The following is a 19,102-nucleotide window of genomic DNA, read 5'->3' as shown; positions in this document are numbered from 1 at the left end:
GGAATAACAATTATGAAATCTAACAGTTTTGTGAGATATACTCTCTAAATTGTTTACTTCTAAGGTATTTACAATTTACAGTGTTCAAACCAGAGAAACTGCAAGAAGATCATTGGATGCTCAATATAATAAATGTATACATGTATGTCGATGTTTTTCCACTACCCCACTCTTTATAGATATTTTCAGTATAAATTGGGCATTGTGAAAATCGGCCACAACACTACACGCAGAGTTCTTTCTGTAAGCACGCCTATAGCTGTATTGTAATTCGTATAAGCAACTATGAATTCGTCATTGCATCCAAACGTAAGTCTAACAGATTTAAATAATTAACATAATAATATTCGTTTATTATATCTTTGTACTTAAATTGCTTATGTAAAGGAAAATCAAAATTATTCGTATGTTTATTAAAGTGGCCCATATTATTGTACTTTTATCAAGTATGATTTTTAAATAGGTACTCGGGAATTGTTTGTACCGTGGGGGCTAATAATAATTATTTATTATTGTTTGATTTTTTAGTGATATTATCAAAAAATTAGAAATAACCGGTGTTTAAAAACAAACTCATTGGATAAGCATTGAAGTAAAACCGGTTACCGGTTGTCCTTATTATTATATATTTAATAAATTAATATACACCTTCGCAAAACAACACCCACGAATGGAGAAATCATTTTAGATGAATCTACATTTCTCTTGTAATCGCATATTGATAAAATATTTAAATCCTTGGAATATAGGTACTCGTTTTTGTAATGCGACATAATATTTGAATTAAAAATCTACTACATAACTTCCGTGGCCGTATTTAAATGTAATCTAAATTAAGATTAATATTATTGAATCAAATACCCGCTTTATGAAATTTGTTTTTAAGTCTTATTTGAAAATGTATCGCTTAAATTCGTATTTAACTTGTTTACACCAATACGCGCATCTTAAGAGCAATACATTATTTCACATACAATCGATTTATTTTTTATAAAACTATACCGAATACAATATCAATAATTATATTTCGATATGATTCAGTCAGCATTTTTCTGTAATCAAAATTTAGATAACATTTACAATTTATTTTATACATTTAAATTCCCTTGATTAGATTTAAACACTTTAACAATAACAGAAAAAATAATAAAATGATAAATTTTGAATTTATTATTTATTATTTCATAATGTACCTTTATTACATTTATTTGTCGTCATGTCATATCTAGTAGTACCTTAAGATAATTGTATACATTGAGTACATTTACGCAGACTTGAATAAATATCGTTGGCATGTTTATTTGTTTAATGCTGAAAAATTTAATTTAAAAGTATTATGTAATTCGAAATTGTTGAATATCCCTGAACAAATCTATCATAAGATAGATTTTTATTTTAGCTTTCATATTTTTTTTTTTATTTGAACGACAACACACTATATATCTATTATTGAATTTCAATTATGTTTTGTTTATTTGAATGTAATTAATGTTTAAAATCTTCAAAAGTATTGTTTTTATTGGTACACTGAATACGTAATAATTTTAACGACTTAAAGGAGATTTTAAACGTTCACAGTTAAGGTTTATTAACCTACTTAAAATGTGTATTTCGTTCATTAATTTTATGGGTAGTAATTTAATTTATTGCATAATATACTCGTGTAATATTGAAGAATTTTATTTTCGTGACAAGTTAAAGATTGTAAAACAATGAGTATTTGTATTCTATTATAAACATTGTTCTAAACATACTCATTGTATTGGTTATTTATTTGAAACTTATATTCAAGTCGACTGATTAATAAGTCAAATAATGTTATCTATGTTTAAAGATAAATCATATTTTTTAAATATTAGATTTAATTATTAAAATAATATTTAAGTTCAATTATATTTTTAAGATTAAGAATTCGGGGCCAATAGTACTTTTAACTTTCTTAAACCGATTGAAGGATAACAAAAAAAAAAAAAAAAATGAAAAACAATTAATTCGGCAACGGCTAATAGGTTAGAACAATAAATTAATTGTCTTTAAGTATTGAAAATAATATGATTGAAACTACTGGTATAGGCGTTATAGTCTTCGTGTTTGTTAAGTAATTATGAATAATTTAAGTAGATGAATAATACATTGATGTTTAAACCTAAAAATCGCGGACTGACGTTTCAAATATACGAAGTGTAATATTATTATCGTGATAAACCGTAAGGATTTGAGAGTGAAGTTATGAGGATGTCATAATCTATATGTTGCTTTGTCTAACACACGTGTGACATAACACTAATAGCAGAAAATCTACGTTCCGCATTTCACTATAAGTATTTTTAATCAATATTAGAGCGAAGAATATAAGCCGAGCTCAGGGAAGAGTTTTTTTCATATTTTAATTTTAAAACGAACCTTATAAATAAATTCGAAAAACAAAAGTTTTAGCACATTTATCTGATTTTTAACTATAATGACACTAAGGGAAAAATTCATTGCTCGAACACAGTTGATATCATATTTTATTTTCTAAACACTCGATTACAAGACGTAGATCTGCACTAATATCAACTAAACGACCACTACGTTGCTTATTTATTTTTTAAACCGCGTTCGTCGCGACTTCCTGAATTCAACCACGACCGTTGAACCGTTCTTTTTCCGCCCTACAACAGGTGTCCAGTGCCGCAGTAGTGGCCGTGATGCTCGCCGCAGTCATCGTCGTCGCCGAAATCGCGGGGGCGAAAGCGGCCGCGGCTCCGCAACTGCCACAGTCGGTGCGTCTGCAGACGGCTCAGGCCGGACCGGAAGTCAGGGGATACGCGGCCGCCTACGGTTACGGCGGCGTCCAAGTGCCGGTGAACGTCCACGCCGCGGCCGTCGTCGGCAAGTCGGTGTACCTGCAGCAACACCACCAGCAGCAACAGCAACAGCAACAGTACTACGCGGACGGGCCACCGCCGGCGGTGGTGGTCGGTTACGCGCCGTCGGCCGTCTACAAACCGGACCTGTCGGCGTACGCGTACGGCGCGTCGCCGCACGTGGAACAACTGCGCCGGTTCGACCCGGTGGTCCGGCCGGTGCACACGGTGGTGCCGAAGGTGACGGCCGTCGAGCCGTCGGTGACCGTCCACAAGACGTACGTGGACGTGCCCGTGCTGCACGATCACCGGTTACCGTACGTCGCTGCGGGGCCGACCGCGGTGGTGCAGGCGGACTACGCGTCGCCGTACTACAACTATCAGGTGGTCGACCGATGAGCGGACCAAAAAACGAAAACGAAATTTACTGTATTTTCTCGTGAACGTTTATTATTTTAATGATATTGTATGTTTTATAAATATTATATATATTATATTATATTATATGTGTTGTCGTGTCAAAACGTTTAGCGCCACTAGTGCGGCGTAAACATACATTATATTACAACGATTAAATTTACATAATGTTTTATTATACACTTGTACATATTATTATACTATCACGTTACGTTTTACGTTTACACGCGCGATACGCATTATTTTCGTATGGCGGTGACGTGTTTACAGGTTTTTATTTTTATGAGTTATATGATCTAAACATAATAATAATATGTGAGAATGAAAATAATCAGTGGCGTTGTCTGTGATCTCGTCATTGCGTCGTCGTCATGATCGTGTCGGCTGGTTTGTGGTGGTGGTGGTGGTGGTGGTGGTCGTCGTCGGGTACGGCCTTTACAGGTAAGCCGGAGCCGCGTACGGGTAGTAACCGTAAGGGGAAGCTGCGTAAGGGGCGGCGGCGACGTATGGGGCTGCCGCGTAAGGCGACGCGACGTAGGGCGCTGCGGCGTATGGAGCGGCGGCTACGACCGGAGCAGCTGGCACGACCGGAGTGGCCACGCTGTGGGCCACGCTGTGCGAAGTGAATGAGCTGGCGTACGGGGCGGCAACGGCCACTGGAGCGATGGCGGCGGCGGGCACGAGTCCAGCAGGTTTGGCAGAAGCGGTCATCATGGCGGAAGCGAACACTGCGACAGCGGCTAATGTCTGCACAAATACAAAAAAATCACAAGTGTAATAATGTTTACAGTGGCGCCTTCGACTTTTTTGAAAAAAACGAGGGAGGTACGATTGCGCACTATTCTCAAACCGCGTTATAGCGAAAAAAAATAAATAAATTATTAATTCTTGCATTTACCCGCAGCTCATATAGTTAAATATAATAACATATAATTAATTGTGTGTAAGACAAATTTGTAACGTCTGCCCATTGACTTGACTTATATACGTATTATTTGAAAATCGGATACAAAAAAAAAATAAAAAAAATATTGAAAACACGAGTTTTTATTTTAACGACGAATCGTGAAAAATCAACAGACCAAAAATCCAAAAGGGGTAGGGGATACGACATCCTCGTTCTCACACCCATTGATTATTGTAAATTAAATTTAGTATTATTTTATCGTCTTCCGATTTAACGTGATTTGTTTAAGGAGTTCATTATAGGCAATTTTTATTTGTACACGTGAGAATTATTAGAAAATCGTAGTACAATATTATTTAGGCCGAATTTGTAGCCGTTTAAAATATTACATGGTATGGTTGTAGAATTATATTATTGCTGATAATGGTCGAGTTGATTTTTACGGTTTTGTAACATTCTAAATTCTAAAAATTATTAAATAATTAAATACTCGTACTTGAGTTTGATACAAGGAGCGAAAGATAGGCCACACAAATGCATCGTGCTTTTAAACTCAGTAAATTTGAGATTTTTGGTTTTATTATTGATTGTAGGATCGTGAAAAGTCATAAATTATTTCTCGAAATTAATAAATTGATTAAAAGATATAAATTTACGCTTTTGAAAAATACCTAAATCGCAAATGATTTTTTTTTTTCTTTCGATATTAAGAAGCTACATTTTGAATTGTCAAAATGTGTGATGAATTAACGCTTTATGAACGATATATTTGATTATAAATGATTAATTATGATTCATTTAAAATCAATTAAATAAAATAAGCAACTTCTATTGGATTTTATTAAATCCATAACATTGCATACATAAAAATGTCTTAAAAAATAATAACTTAAATAAACAAATTTCCTCATTAATTATTCATTATCGTTTTAATACTTGAATATTACGAGTAGAATTATAAATAAATTATTGCAGCTGCGCTTGTACTTACGATTTTCATGATGGCGTTCATTGTTGGTATTTGTTAGGTTTGGTTGGTTGAAGAGCTGAAAGAATTTGATATTGCTTTACAAGCTGTTGTTGTGCGAATGATATTTGGATAGAAACAGACTTGCACTTATATACTGACCGATGGCATTAAATTCAAGTGTCCCACTCGTCAAATTTTGCAGGTGACCATATCATTAAATTTTTCAATCGTATATACATTGAATTTCGTATTGTAAAATTTAATTGTTTGGCATTGATTCAAGTTGAGTTACAATAAGACGTATATGTATACCTAATATTATATAATTCGGACTACGCCGCGATGTATGGATATTGAATATTAATCCGGAATTGGGTTACTGATAACAAATTCTAAAAACGCATTTGTTGTAAGGTCGCTCGGTGACCATATTTAGATTCTACGAACGAAATAATAAGCTGGTCAAAATGAATTGCTTCATAATATTACCTTCTATACCTATCTAAGATTTACTGTCTACGGAGATGTATTTTAATTTTATCAGAATCTTGACTATAAGTATAGCTCGTGGGTCGTGGCTTAATTAATTAATATATATTATTTACTATAATTTATTAATTCAAATTTTTATAATAATATACATGTTCTTTTTATTCTTTTTTTCTTTTTTCTTTTTAAGTGATTTTATTTGAAACATTACAGCACGACAATTACAAATAAGTGAAACAAAAATATATAAAAATGTTTATAAAGATATTTAAAAACAAAATAAAAATTTAAAGAAAATAACAATATTAAATATATTGATATATTATACTAAATCAGCTTAATTAGTAAGCTGAAAAGCTTACTTATATCCTTCAGGTATTACTGAAATATAAATACACGAGAATTTATAACCAACCTGAAAATCGTTTTTTTTAACTGGTAACTTACTAATTAAGCTTAGTTATTTCCACATGGTCATTATAATTAACACGACAAACAAGATAAAAAATTATCAATCTCAATAGATAGATATAGGTTTTAAGATATAGCTTTAGTATTTAAGTATGAATAAATAGGACGTAGAAACATATCACTATTACTACAACTTTTCTATAGCAGTTTCCAAGTTTTCAATCAAAATCATTTTTAGATTCTAATTAAAACGTTTTAACATAGCCATCGATTATCGACGCGTTTTCGGAAATACAATAAATGGGTGCATGTAAATTCTGCTAAACTTTTATTGATTTCGAAAAAGCTATTAATAACGTACACAAATCTGTTTGGCCAACAATTTAAATTTATTTATGGTTTTCTTTTGACTTTTTACAGTCTTCGTATTAAAATGTTTATGAAGTAATAAAATCTTCTTATTATTTAATTGATAATATTTTAATGACTAAGAAACAGTTTTTTCTTCAGCTATGAAAACAGCCTGCACAGTTATATTCTGTAAAAAAAATTTCTATTATTTTAGATTTTTAATTTTATTAATACAACGAATAATTTATGTTATTTGGTTATCGTATACAAGATGAGCAAAATCATAAAACATGATTTCTATTCGGTATCATTTATCAACATTTTTGGGTTCAATATTTTATGATTCATTCCTATGTCAACAATACATTATACTTATACATAAAAATAAAAACATCTTTTATAATTATAATAATATCACATATGAATAGATTCTAAAATTGTATAAATTAATAATAAAATAAAACTATTTTAATCTATTTTCAAATAAATCTAATAGTACGTTTTTCTGACAACTTCTTAATTATCACAATTCTAGGTACCTTAATTAATTCTCAAAATGTATGTGTGTTTTTATAGATATACTAACTTTAAAAAATAATATCATGAAGAAAAGTCTTACAATCTATACTCATTTTGTATAAAATAAAAGTATTTATTCGATATAACAGACATTTAACCAAATAATAATCGATCGTATTATTCCTGTAATTATTCTCGAAAGTCCTAGTTTGACTATAATAAACTCGAAGATTTCACATTAATTTACCTATATTACTTACTTGTAATAAAGTTCCGATTTCAGGAGAAAATCAATTACTACGTTCGCTTGTGATTGTTATCTTTATTTATTTTTTTTTTTTTAAACCATTAGTTCTATTTTTTGATTTTATAACATAAATTGGTACACGTTTCATTAAAAATTTTGACCTATGAGCAATGGATATCGACACGAAAAAAAATCACTAGAAGCATAAATACGAGACACTATAATATTATATTTATAAAATAAAAATCAATTATGATGAAAAAAAAAGACCTTACATACGGTAGTAATAATAATAATAATTGACATACTTCTAAGTCTAAACTCTACATTTTATGGTATTCATCAGAAAACCGTGCTCACCTATTTTTATAATTAAGACGTGTAAATGATTTTTTTTATTGTTGTTTTTCAGACTACTGATATATTTATAAGTAAATATTCTTTTAACAAAGATGTGAGTTTTCAGTCATCGTATTTTATTTCCTTAAATAATTATTAAAGGTAGTAAGAAATGAAATATATTTTTTTTAAATTTAAAATCAATTATTTTTATTATTATTCGAACTCAATATAATGTTATAACAAAATCTAATCAAATAAAAAATTCTATGAAAAAGTGTTGTATAGAAAAGTGTTATTATCAAAAAAATTAATTCCACTAGGGTTTCAATCTATTTTTTTTCTTTTTGCATATTATAATTAATTTATTTTTTCCATTTATCAACTATAATTATTAGTATTAACATAGAGTTAAGATTATGGACGTGTAGATTTTTTTTACTGCTCTAATATTTTCACCACCATTATACTTGTGTATCTAATTTTTAAATCTTGACTTATTAAGCGAACATTTGTTTTTTAGTATTAATTATTAATATAAACTATGCTCTATTGACTATTGTATATGGAATGAATTTGTTTATTGATTGGTTTAATAGACGCATAATATATATACTCGTATATATGAATTGTTATACATTTACAATAAAAATGTAAAATAAATATAATTAGGATAAATCGATAATTCGAGAAAACTAAAATATTTATTACATATTATAACATAATCATTGCTACCGATTTCTCGTCAATCGAATTGGCAATCGTACAACAGCAATAGATTTCGCCATTTAACATGTAAAAATGAAAATAGCATTTGTATACTTGTTGCAAATCAAAAATGACATAATACGACGATGACAACTTTGTGATACAATTCAGAAGCAGGTCGTTGAGTGTAAGGACGAATAAAAGGGAATCTCGATAATTAAATTGGTCGATGGCCAAAAACTAACAATTGTCTAGAGAAATAGGTATCCTCTACCTACATGATATCGCGGCTGACGACGTGTTATACATACCGATCATCAAATCTATTCGAGCGAAGGATTTAACATAATATAATATATTAGCGCAATTACTATTATAATATGACAGCAATATATAATTGTATTATGACATTGAGAAATTCACTGAATGTATGCAGAATATTATAATTGTCCGTCGAGCTCACGATCCGTATAAATAGTACTGTCCATACGGCTGTTGGGTATCAGTCTTCGACCGTCCAGTCAACCTATCATACTATTATCATCGACAGTGTATCTGCAACGATAAACTCAAAATCAAAATGAGCATCAAAATGGTAATTATATATTTTTACTAATAATCGTTATAATGTCATATTATTATCATTATCATTGCATAGTCGTTTGCAGACTTGGGTCGCAGAGTATTCAACTAATAAAATGTACTCCTAAAAATATAAATACCCCTCAATAAATATTAACTTCTTTGAGATATTTATGGTTATCATGATTATTAGAAAATAATATGTTATTTTGAAGACGTTGACTCCAAAAATCACATATTTGAAATAAAATATTAGATAAAACATCATACTTCATAGTTATTTAAAAATTTATTATATCTGAAATGTATTATTCATATTTTTATTTATAAAATTCGAAATCGAAATTATGAATAACCGTGTTATTATTTTAGATAAATGTATACTTCATAAAATCGTAAAATAAAAATATTTTTGCATGTCCGTTGTCGGATGTGATTGATGAGATTCAGGTTAATTTTGAATTTGCTATGCTAGTATAATACTATAATATACTTATTCCGGAAAGAAATAACCTCGAAAAAAAGTTCGTTACACTTGCAACTTTGAGACGCACCATCGGCTTACTTAAATACACCCCCAACATGTGTATTTTATAATAATTTATAATTGTTTTCTTTTTTTTTTCAGTCGCTTTTCGCTATCGTCGCCTGTTGTCTGGCCGCCATGTCCGCCGCCGCCCCGTCCGGTTTAGTTCCCGTTCCCCTGGCCGCTCCCGCACCGGTCGTGGCCGCAGCCGCCCCACCAGTGGTCACCGCTTACAGTTCACAGTACGTGGCCAGGAACTATAACGGCATCGCAGTCGCACCCGCAGCCGTCCCATCCGCGGCCATCGTCGGCTATCCAGCAGCACCCGCACCCATCTACGCACCCGCCGCATATGCCTACCCGAGTCCCCTGGTCCAAGACTACTTGTTCTAAACTTATTACAGCGCAGGTCGAGAATTCAAAGCATACGTATATATAGTGGTACTATTTTCGTGCGTCAAAGTCTCTTCGCCGTGATCTTCATTCTTAAACTTCATTTCTCAATCTTTTATACGTCATATTGTTTATCTGTTATAAAAACAATGTTTGTTGTTAATCTACCGTTATGTTTATTTTTAAAACTCTTGTACGATTTCTATATAAATAAATAAATCAAAAAGCGTTTGTTCTTCGCAAACCACGAGTTGACAAAATATATATATATATTGTTTTTACTTTTTTCTATGTCTTACGTGTCATATTTAGTTTGATTTTATGTATAGGCACGCTCCACTGCTATTGTGCTTTTCTAAAATCAATGGTAGAGATTATCGGGTTGCTACATCAACTTTATCATAGAGTAAATTTTAAAGATTTAAGTCTGGCGCTGTCTTGCAAGAAAACCATAAAGGAAATTGTATGAAATTTAAAAAAAATGCATTTGTGCTTACCTTAAACACTTTTGATGATGTAGTTGAAATAAAATATAATTATAAGTATCAATGCTAATTATTTATCTAATATTCTCTCGAATTATTTCAACTCACTGCTAATATGAAAATAATTATAAAAAAATATAACCTACGTACTTATTATAGTGTAAATTATTTTTGTCAATTTATAAAAAGGACTTTAAATAAAAAAAATTCTCATAATATTCTTATTGGATGTAATATCATTAAATGACAAAAATGTAATATATTCTTTTATAATGTAAAAAGATATTTTTAAAAACTCAATTATAATATTTTACCGATAATATGATTGACAGTTTAGTGTTTAATGATAAAATATTCTTTTTTTTGTGTGTTGTTGTTTATCAACTTATTATGATGTGTGATATGTATAATAATAATATGATTTACAATTATTGAAGAATAAGCACAAAAATACAAACCTTAAATAATTAAAAAGAAATAATGAAATCGTAGAAATAGCATACGAAGTTTCAAGTTATTCAACATTTTAAGTGTTAAGCGAGTAAGAGAAAAAGTGGATACAGTTGCCGCTAGTAGATTAATTTTTGAGGCGACAATTTTTTGAAGGTGACACAAAACAATGTTCTGTAGTTTTCTAATATTAATTATTTTTAAGAATACAATATTTATTAATTAAAATGTATAATCTTTATCAATCATTGATTAATCTACAAAGTAATAACAAACTTGGTTTCAGCGTTAGAAATGTTATTGTGGCGATATAATTTTTCGCGTGGGTAGTAATAATGTAATATTATGTAATGATGCTTATACAATATTATACGTAATTTATACTGTAAATTGTAGATAATATGCAGATATTGCTTCCGTAGCTATCATAAACTGAGATAATAATATAAATAGCTATATAAACTAGTGATGCATTGTAAAAAAAAAAAAAAAAATAGCCGTTTTAATTCTATATACCTTTGAACTACATTCAAATATAAAATTGAAATAAGTGTCAAAAATAAAAAACTCATACAATATTTAAACACAACATTTTACATTTTATTTACTCTACCAGCGGTCTCATCAATATCTTACAATTTAACGATTAACTTTTCAGTTGGCCCTGAAGTCGTCGCTTATGAATCCGAAGTTTGTATTTAGGAGGCTAAAAAGAAATCTAGAGTCGTTGATGCGGTGGTTTTCACGAACAGGATCGATAATATATCATCGAATGGATTGCGAATGGCGTTCGCCGTGTCGCAAGTAATTCGTCTTTAAAATACCTACTGATCCGTCGGCTACCCGACTCTGAGACGTGTGGTGATTGCGTCGTTTGGTATTATGTTGAACTATGTGATGGTATAGATACCATCACTGCCCATTGTATCACTTTATTATGGTTTTCTCTAGCTGTTATTGAAAATTTTACACCATAGTATACCATCGCAATCTTTTACGCGTGCATGTTGTTGTTGATCACTTACGAAGGATGTTCGTCGTTATGAATGACTCGTGTATCCACCAGCCGCGTGGTGGCTGTACTGTTAATGTCGTCGATTGTTACCTTTCGATCCACAGAAAATAAAACTACCATAAAGACAACTGTATAGATTCGTGCTAAATGTCAATTATTATAGACGCTCAATAATTAGATTCCCAGGGAACAATAATAATTGTAGGTACTCGAGAGAGATTAAAGACCATATCGATATTACACCCAACCTAATCTTCAACGACTGACACACAGGTTCTTCGAATATATAATATCAATTTATAATGTTATTAATTACGTACGTCAATATCAAACTATTACAATTGATTAATGCAATGCTGAAATAAGTACATGTTCAAATGGCGTGTGTTCAAAATGCACGTATCTCGTTTCGTCCTGACTGTGTTTAAAGAACATAATATATTTAATACCGGCGTGAGAAGCAATTTGTCTACATGTAATGACATTTTTAAAAGTATTACCTATTAATATTAATTATTATGAAACTATTCACACTGTTTTACTGTAGTGTGGGACTGTACGAAATTATATGAACTATGATATGATGATATAATAGAAAATGGCGTATCTATGATAAATCAAATTTTTTTGTTTCATTAGATTTTGAAATTTGCATTAAGCAATAGCGTGCTAATTTATTTTCAAATTGTTTAAGAGCATCGTTTATTAAAAAAATCATTTTTAATACTATACCAAAATGAAAAAAAAATATAAAATAAGTTTTTTAATTATATTTTTATTTTATAATATTATAGATTTTTTTCGGTTTTTACTATTAACATATTTCACATTATTTAATGCTTTATTTTTTTTTATTTCATAGTAGCATACGATGAATCGAAAATTCTTTCATGGGCGAGTGGTGGATGTATAAGACGTATATAACCTCGTATAACTGATTTAATTACGATATTTTATGATTAAAAACCATAGACGTGTCTTTGTTACATTTATTACATAATATAATAAATAGTATTTAATCTAACGACATAATAGTACGTGTCAATTTAGTGAAATACAAGTTTATACGACTGGATGACCGATCGTCGGTTAGATACGTGTTTAATTTATTGATTAAACTACGGATGTCGTCTTTGTCGAAACTCATTGGCCTACAATTAAAAATGCTAACGTAACTTTTAATGAATCCATGTAAAAACTAATATTAAAGCAAATGGCTGCTATACAAAATTTTATCGATTCGAGGGACACAAACACACGCACAGGAAATTTCATCACCCGATATTTGGCTAACAGTTGCAGTAATAACTTGATTTATTAGGTATGCGTTATTATATGATACAAACTACAATTAGATATTATGCTTCATAAAAATATTATTAATAATACTAAAAATAATCATTTTTTTTCGCGAATGTTTACATAACTACATGCGAATAATGGTACTCATTTACGTATCATATGAATAAAATTCTTTTTCATAAACTTTAAGTTGCACTAGTAGCAATGTAAAATACTTAGGTATTGGTTTTAATTTGAAACTTAAAATTTTTGGTCTTAAATCAAGTATGCAGGATATTATAAAAATTAAAGAATCAACTAATTTACATTTCTTTAAAATAAGCTTTCATTAGTTTTTTTTTTTGCTTTTATGTCTTTAAGCCAATTAATTTTTGTTTTATAAAATTTCTCTATGAATGTACTTCACTCGTGTGATATGATAGTATTTTAAGATATTTGAATTTATAACTCAGAGTCCTTTTAAAAATAACTTTATATAATACTTACCTTTAAAATGACATGTTAAACGGTGATCCCATTCAAATTAGCCGTAGAGTGTTAGAATTTTGTTTTTTAATTCATATTCTAAAATATTGATCAAACACTTATTTAAGTCAACAGTATCTACATGAATGTTATCAAATCAAGGGACAACAGACACGCACGTAAAGTGTCATAATTTGTTCGTTGGCAAGCAATCACAGTTATAACTAATTTATTATGCGTTATATGATACAACAGTGACTAACGCGTGCAAAATATAGTTTTTTTGCAAATGTCGTAATACATATACATATAACTGTACGAATAATTATGACTCCTAAATATATCATAAATAAAAATAATAGTGTTTTTTTAAATGTACTACATACATTGAAAAAAATATGAATTCTAAGGTTTTAATTTTTACATTAAACTTATGATTTCAATTTTTAAAATACGTAGGTATGCAGGATATTATGGAAATTAAAGATTCACTCAATTTACGTTTCTTAAAAATAAGCTGTCACCAATTGTTTCACATTGTTGTTCAACAGCTAGTTATTATAATTTTTTTTTTAAAGATTTATCCAAAAATATATTTCATTTTTGTTCAATATTATTCTATAGTACACTATAATACATGAATTTATTATTTCAATTACTTTTCTAAATAATGTAATTAAAATATGTTTTTTTAAATTAATACTATAAAATATAGAAAGAATGCCCAAAGTTTTTAAAATCAATGTTGTATAAAGACAAAATAAATCATAATTTAAAATAATATTCATTGTTTTTTTATTTTATGTTAAATACTTAATGTTGTTTACTAGAAAGTAAACATTTAAATTTGTATAATAAACTCGTTAACTCAAAAAGATTTTTTTTCTCTATTAATAAAGTAATTAAGATGTTTCCTGTATGATATTTATATAATAAATAAGATTTAAAAATGGAAATAATGTGAAAAATATAAATAAAAGACAAATATTAATTGATATCATCGTTATAAAACCATTTCTTCAAATTTTTGATTTTGAGCAGAGTAATGAATACATTGTTTTACAATGATGTGTTGTTTTTTTTTTTTTGTATGAGTACTTTGAGAGTTGCTTTAGATAGTAAATTGAATCTAGTTTATACTTTTAAAGCGTCAAAATTAAAATGCTCATCATTTTTTTTTATAATCGAGAAAATAAACAAAAAATTAACAAAAAATAGGAATTTTAACACTAAACCACATTATGACTAAATCGATTTCTTTATTTTGTTATAATTCAAAAAAAAATTATCTCAGAAACTTGAAATTTTCATAAAATATTTATATTATGATTTTATATTTATAATAAATATTGTATAACTTTTAAAATATTTATATTTTTTTTTAGCTATATCTATAAATAGCTCAAAAAAAAAAAATATATATAAATATGTCTTTTTTTTTTTAAACATGAATACCAATAAAATATTAAAGTATCTATTTTATATTAAGAATTCATTATTTTTGTTTTATGGTATTAATATAAAAGAATAAAAGAATATTTCAAATTAGATACATTTTTATTATATGGTATAAATGAATAAATGTATATCATTATAGTAATTAAAGTAATTAAATACTACATTATCAAAAAAATATACCTAATAATTTTACTAAAAGTAAAATGAATGGCTTTAGTTGCTATATTAATATATATTATATACACATCTATCACTAAATAAACTTAGTAATATTTTAGTTAAACAGACCGTTTCTGCTTAGAATCATTTTTTGAAGGGGTACACAGGGAAAATTCTCAAATTTAAAATGCACATCCTTAAAAATAAAAGCATTTTTCTATTAAAATTTTATTAATTTTAAGTAAATATTATTTTTAATTAAAATATTTTATACTGTGTACTATTTATAAAAAATAAGAACTTATCAATCATCATGTTCCTAGCTGCCTGTGAGATCTTCACTTTTTGTGCACCTCCAGAATTATTTTTCTAGTTGCATTAATGAATATATCATTAAATTCAAATTTAACATACCCACGAGACCATAACAGTAACCCGCTCAACATCTAATGTACAACAAAACGATATCCACTTACCCTTCTTTTTTGAATTTAAACTTTGGAGGTTTTACTACGTGATCATCGAATGTAAATGGAGTTTTGATCTCATAAAAACATGCTTATTATAATGATTAAAAATGACAATATTACTAATATTATTGTTTTAAAAAAGTGCGTACATCTCCTTTAGCGAGTACTTATGTCGGTGGCATATGTGACACTTGGCATAAATTTAAAACAGTTTACTGAATCTCACATCCTACTAACATATTTGTATAATAACTTGATACTTGATTTAAAACTTACCGTCATCTAAAATAATATAAAAAACAATAGTATATTCGCCAATGCACTATAAAATATTCGTTGGCTTAAAACGAATAAAATTATATTGATGAATGATTAATCGGATATTAATAGTTGTTAACATGGGAAAAAACAAATAATAGACTGACATCATTTATATATGTTTTTATTAATAACTTTTATTTAAATTGCATTATTATATGACATAATATGTCGAATGTTATTGCATTTTAAATGAATGTGTATTATGATTAAATATAAAATCCAATTCAAAATTGTATAACATAATCAGATATTTAGAGTGTTTTCCATTTAATAAATAATTTTATGGTAATAAATTTTTATCTAGAAAAAATATTTTTAATAAACATTAAATATTGTTTACGATTCAAAAATATAACAATCCACTTTTTTTTTTTTTTTAGGTAAATTTGTCAACATCGAATCACGAGTTCTTTACATTTAAATAATGTACTAAATAATAATAGATTATAAATTACTTAAATACAAAAAGTTTTAATTTTTTATTTTTAGTCGCTAATATAGATACTTCTAACGTATTTGAACGGATTACATAAATCTTCAAACCAAAATGTCAATATCGTAACCAGATACATTTGATTCATTCTCGTTTTTGTTTTTCAATTATTATAAGTAAAAAAAAAAAAAAAAACGTACGGTCTATTTTCACAATATTATCGTATGTATTTTCCATTTTAATTGAAAGCTGTTGTATGAAAGTGAATAATATTACATTGTAATAAATAATAATATGAATAATTGATAAATCGTTTACAGGTATGTCACAAATCTAAGACCCAGTTTATACAGCATTATTACACGCATCGATAAACCGGAAAATAATTCGGTCACGTGCGGTGATGGTCATAATATAATATATTATACGTATTATACCACCAACGATTTTTATAAATACAGTCATCGGTTATGGCTGTACATCAGTTATCAATTATTTGTTCGGCAGTAGTCTACAGGCTATTCTTCATTCGTCTGTATACTTAACTGTTTTAAATACAAACAAATTTAACTATAATTGATAGAAAAATGAACACCAACACTATGGTAAGTATACTTAACACAACATATTATATTAATCATCTTTCGTCGTCTATTCAATTTTAAAATAAATTTAATATTAAGTATATATCAATAGTCTAAAAACTTCGATATTTACAACAAATTTATCTACAATATATTGTTGTAACTACCTATGAAAATGTTGTCAATTCGACGATACAGTATCTGTAAAAAATATTATTTTCTAACTCTTTACCATTTTTATTGGGTAATATTTTACTGGGTGGTTCACCAAACAAACTCATTCCCATTTTCACTTTTTAATAATGTATTATTAATATTTAAACTGTTATGTTTGAAAATTTTAAGTATTCTTAAGAAATTTTTAATAAGTATCATGTTTTCAAACATTTCCATTTCTATACCATTTAGGCTTATTGGATTTTTTGTGGCGATAGGTACCAACTTCAAATTTTTTTAATAAAAATCCCCCTTTTTCAATAAATTTTAAAGCAGATAAATTTTTTGAAAATGTTTATGTATCTATGTATCTAAATAAAAATTTAAATGAGTAATTTTTGAGTTATTTAAATCAAGTAATGAGGATAATATGTTTGGAAGATCCGTGATCAAGGACATCATTTATGAGTGGCAGGATTATGCATTTTCCAAACCCTAGATTTTAAAATAGCTTTTAGCCAGCTTCTGGGTAACATAAAAGGCCGTGTTCAATGGCATCCTCTGGGAAGATCAAGATAGAAACCTGTCTCATTTTAAGTTATGATGAATTTAAGTAATTAACAAAAATTTATTAACATTATTTGGATCCAATAAGTACTAATTACTGATTAATTAATTAATTAATGTATAACGTTTATAAAATGTTTGGTAAAAACTCTTTTTAAGAACTATTATCTTTAATAGATATAATACATAGACATTTTAATAACTTAAAAACTATTCGTTTAAATTTATATTTAGATAGATACAAGATATTTTCATAATAATTTTTTTAATTTTATTTGACTTTTTTATTATATATTTGTTAATACTATAGTTAGTTAGGTTAGGTATGGTTGAGATATCTACATATTAATATTATTATGGTGATTAAAATCGTTATGCCAAGCGTTTTTCAATATTTTTAAAAACATAATTCCATTAAATTTTTGTTCGCTGATCCAATATAAAATATCGCCGCATATCAATTAGGTACGTAAAGGTTCTTTAAACTGTTAAACCATTAAGAGGAACTAATGCATTAACAAATAAATACACTTTAAATCCTTATTAGTGAAAAACTATATTCATTAAATTTTGACTCATGTTGACATGTATTATTAAGAGCATCTCAGGTTATAAAATGAAAAATATGTTTGTAGTATTAAATCAAAATTTCGTTTAGTGGTATACAAAACTGAGTGAAAATAAATTGTTAGAACAGAACGGACTTCGGAGTTTTTTAATATAAAATTTAGAAAAAACTCAATTATGATACTGAACATGGACTTCAAACTTACCATACCTTAAAATAATAATATTGTGTTATTATTATTCTTTTCTAGTCTCTGTTTGCGCTGGTCGCCTGCTGTCTGGTCACTATGTCCGTCACCGCCCCATCCGGTTTGATCTCTGTGCCCCTAGCCTCAGCACCTGTTGTGGCCGCCCCAGTCCAACCAGTGGTCACCGCTTACAGTTCGCAGTATGTGGCAAGAAATTACAACGGAATTGCCGTTTCACCCGCTGTCGTTCCTTCCGCACCCATCGTCACCTACCCTGCCGTAGCTCCAGCACCCGTCTACACACCCGCCGGACTCACCTACTCAGGACCTCTGGTTCAAGACTATCTTTTCTGAAGACAACCCTCGCGCATAACAAATATATTATAAATTATATTGCATAAAATAAAAGATGTCCACAAATATTGTCAGACCTATTATTGAACACAATAATAAACAACAATAAACTGTCAGTAAAACAATTTTCGGTAAATGATTTTTGATTTTCTTGCAAACGAAGAAAATGTTCTCAAAACTCATTCACGTAATTCCAATAAACAATATTAAACATAATAATAATATGTTTTTATTAAACTTGCGTAATGTAATAACGCGTAGTACTAAAGATGTAATTATCCCATTGTTACTTCCTTACTTACAGTCCTATAGTGTACATACTTTGCAGTGTAATTCATGTGAACAAATATGGAATGATCATTAAGAGTAACTTCAGATTGAATATGTTTGAATTTATATAATTATATTTATATCATCATT

General features: G+C 28.6%; 4 protein-coding genes across 4 annotated transcripts; 3 read left to right on the top strand and 1 right to left on the bottom strand.

Annotated features, from left to right (window-relative positions):
* Positions 1-223: 223 nt before the first annotated feature.
* LOC112595059 lies at positions 224-3,353 on the top strand. The gene is made up of 2 exons (XM_025340143.1): positions 224-309; positions 2,664-3,353. The coding sequence occupies exons 1-2, from the start codon at positions 286-288 to the stop codon at positions 3,246-3,248; spliced, it is 609 nt and encodes a 202-aa protein (XP_025195928.1). The 5' UTR covers positions 224-285; the 3' UTR covers positions 3,249-3,353.
* A 67-nt stretch (positions 3,354-3,420) lies between these two features.
* On the bottom strand, positions 3,421-5,273 carry LOC112595060 (cuticle protein 12.5-like). Its single transcript, XM_025340144.1, has 2 exons — positions 5,165-5,273; positions 3,421-4,013 (listed from the first exon to the last, which is right to left on the bottom strand). Exons 1-2 carry the CDS (start codon positions 5,183-5,185, stop codon positions 3,702-3,704), a joined length of 333 nt encoding a protein of 110 aa, XP_025195929.1. The 5' UTR covers positions 5,186-5,273; the 3' UTR covers positions 3,421-3,701.
* A 3,420-nt stretch (positions 5,274-8,693) lies between these two features.
* On the top strand, positions 8,694-9,976 carry LOC112595020 (angiomotin-like). Its single transcript, XM_025340091.1, has 2 exons — positions 8,694-8,802; positions 9,418-9,976. The coding sequence occupies exons 1-2, from the start codon at positions 8,788-8,790 to the stop codon at positions 9,706-9,708; spliced, it is 306 nt and encodes a 101-aa protein (XP_025195876.1). The 5' UTR covers positions 8,694-8,787; the 3' UTR covers positions 9,709-9,976.
* A 6,763-nt stretch (positions 9,977-16,739) lies between these two features.
* LOC112595025 lies at positions 16,740-18,807 on the top strand. Its single transcript, XM_025340096.1, has 2 exons — positions 16,740-16,871; positions 18,392-18,807. Exons 1-2 carry the CDS (start codon positions 16,854-16,856, stop codon positions 18,680-18,682), a joined length of 309 nt encoding a protein of 102 aa, XP_025195881.1. The 5' UTR covers positions 16,740-16,853; the 3' UTR covers positions 18,683-18,807.
* The last annotated feature ends 295 nt before the right edge of the window (positions 18,808-19,102 follow it).

This window comes from Melanaphis sacchari, unplaced genomic scaffold, assembly GCF_002803265.2.
Source record: "Melanaphis sacchari strain LSU unplaced genomic scaffold, SCAv2.0 Contig24_pilon_pilon, whole genome shotgun sequence".
Lineage (NCBI taxonomy): Eukaryota > Metazoa > Arthropoda > Insecta > Hemiptera > Aphididae > Melanaphis > Melanaphis sacchari.
This window is presented reverse-complemented; position numbering and strand designations above follow the sequence as displayed.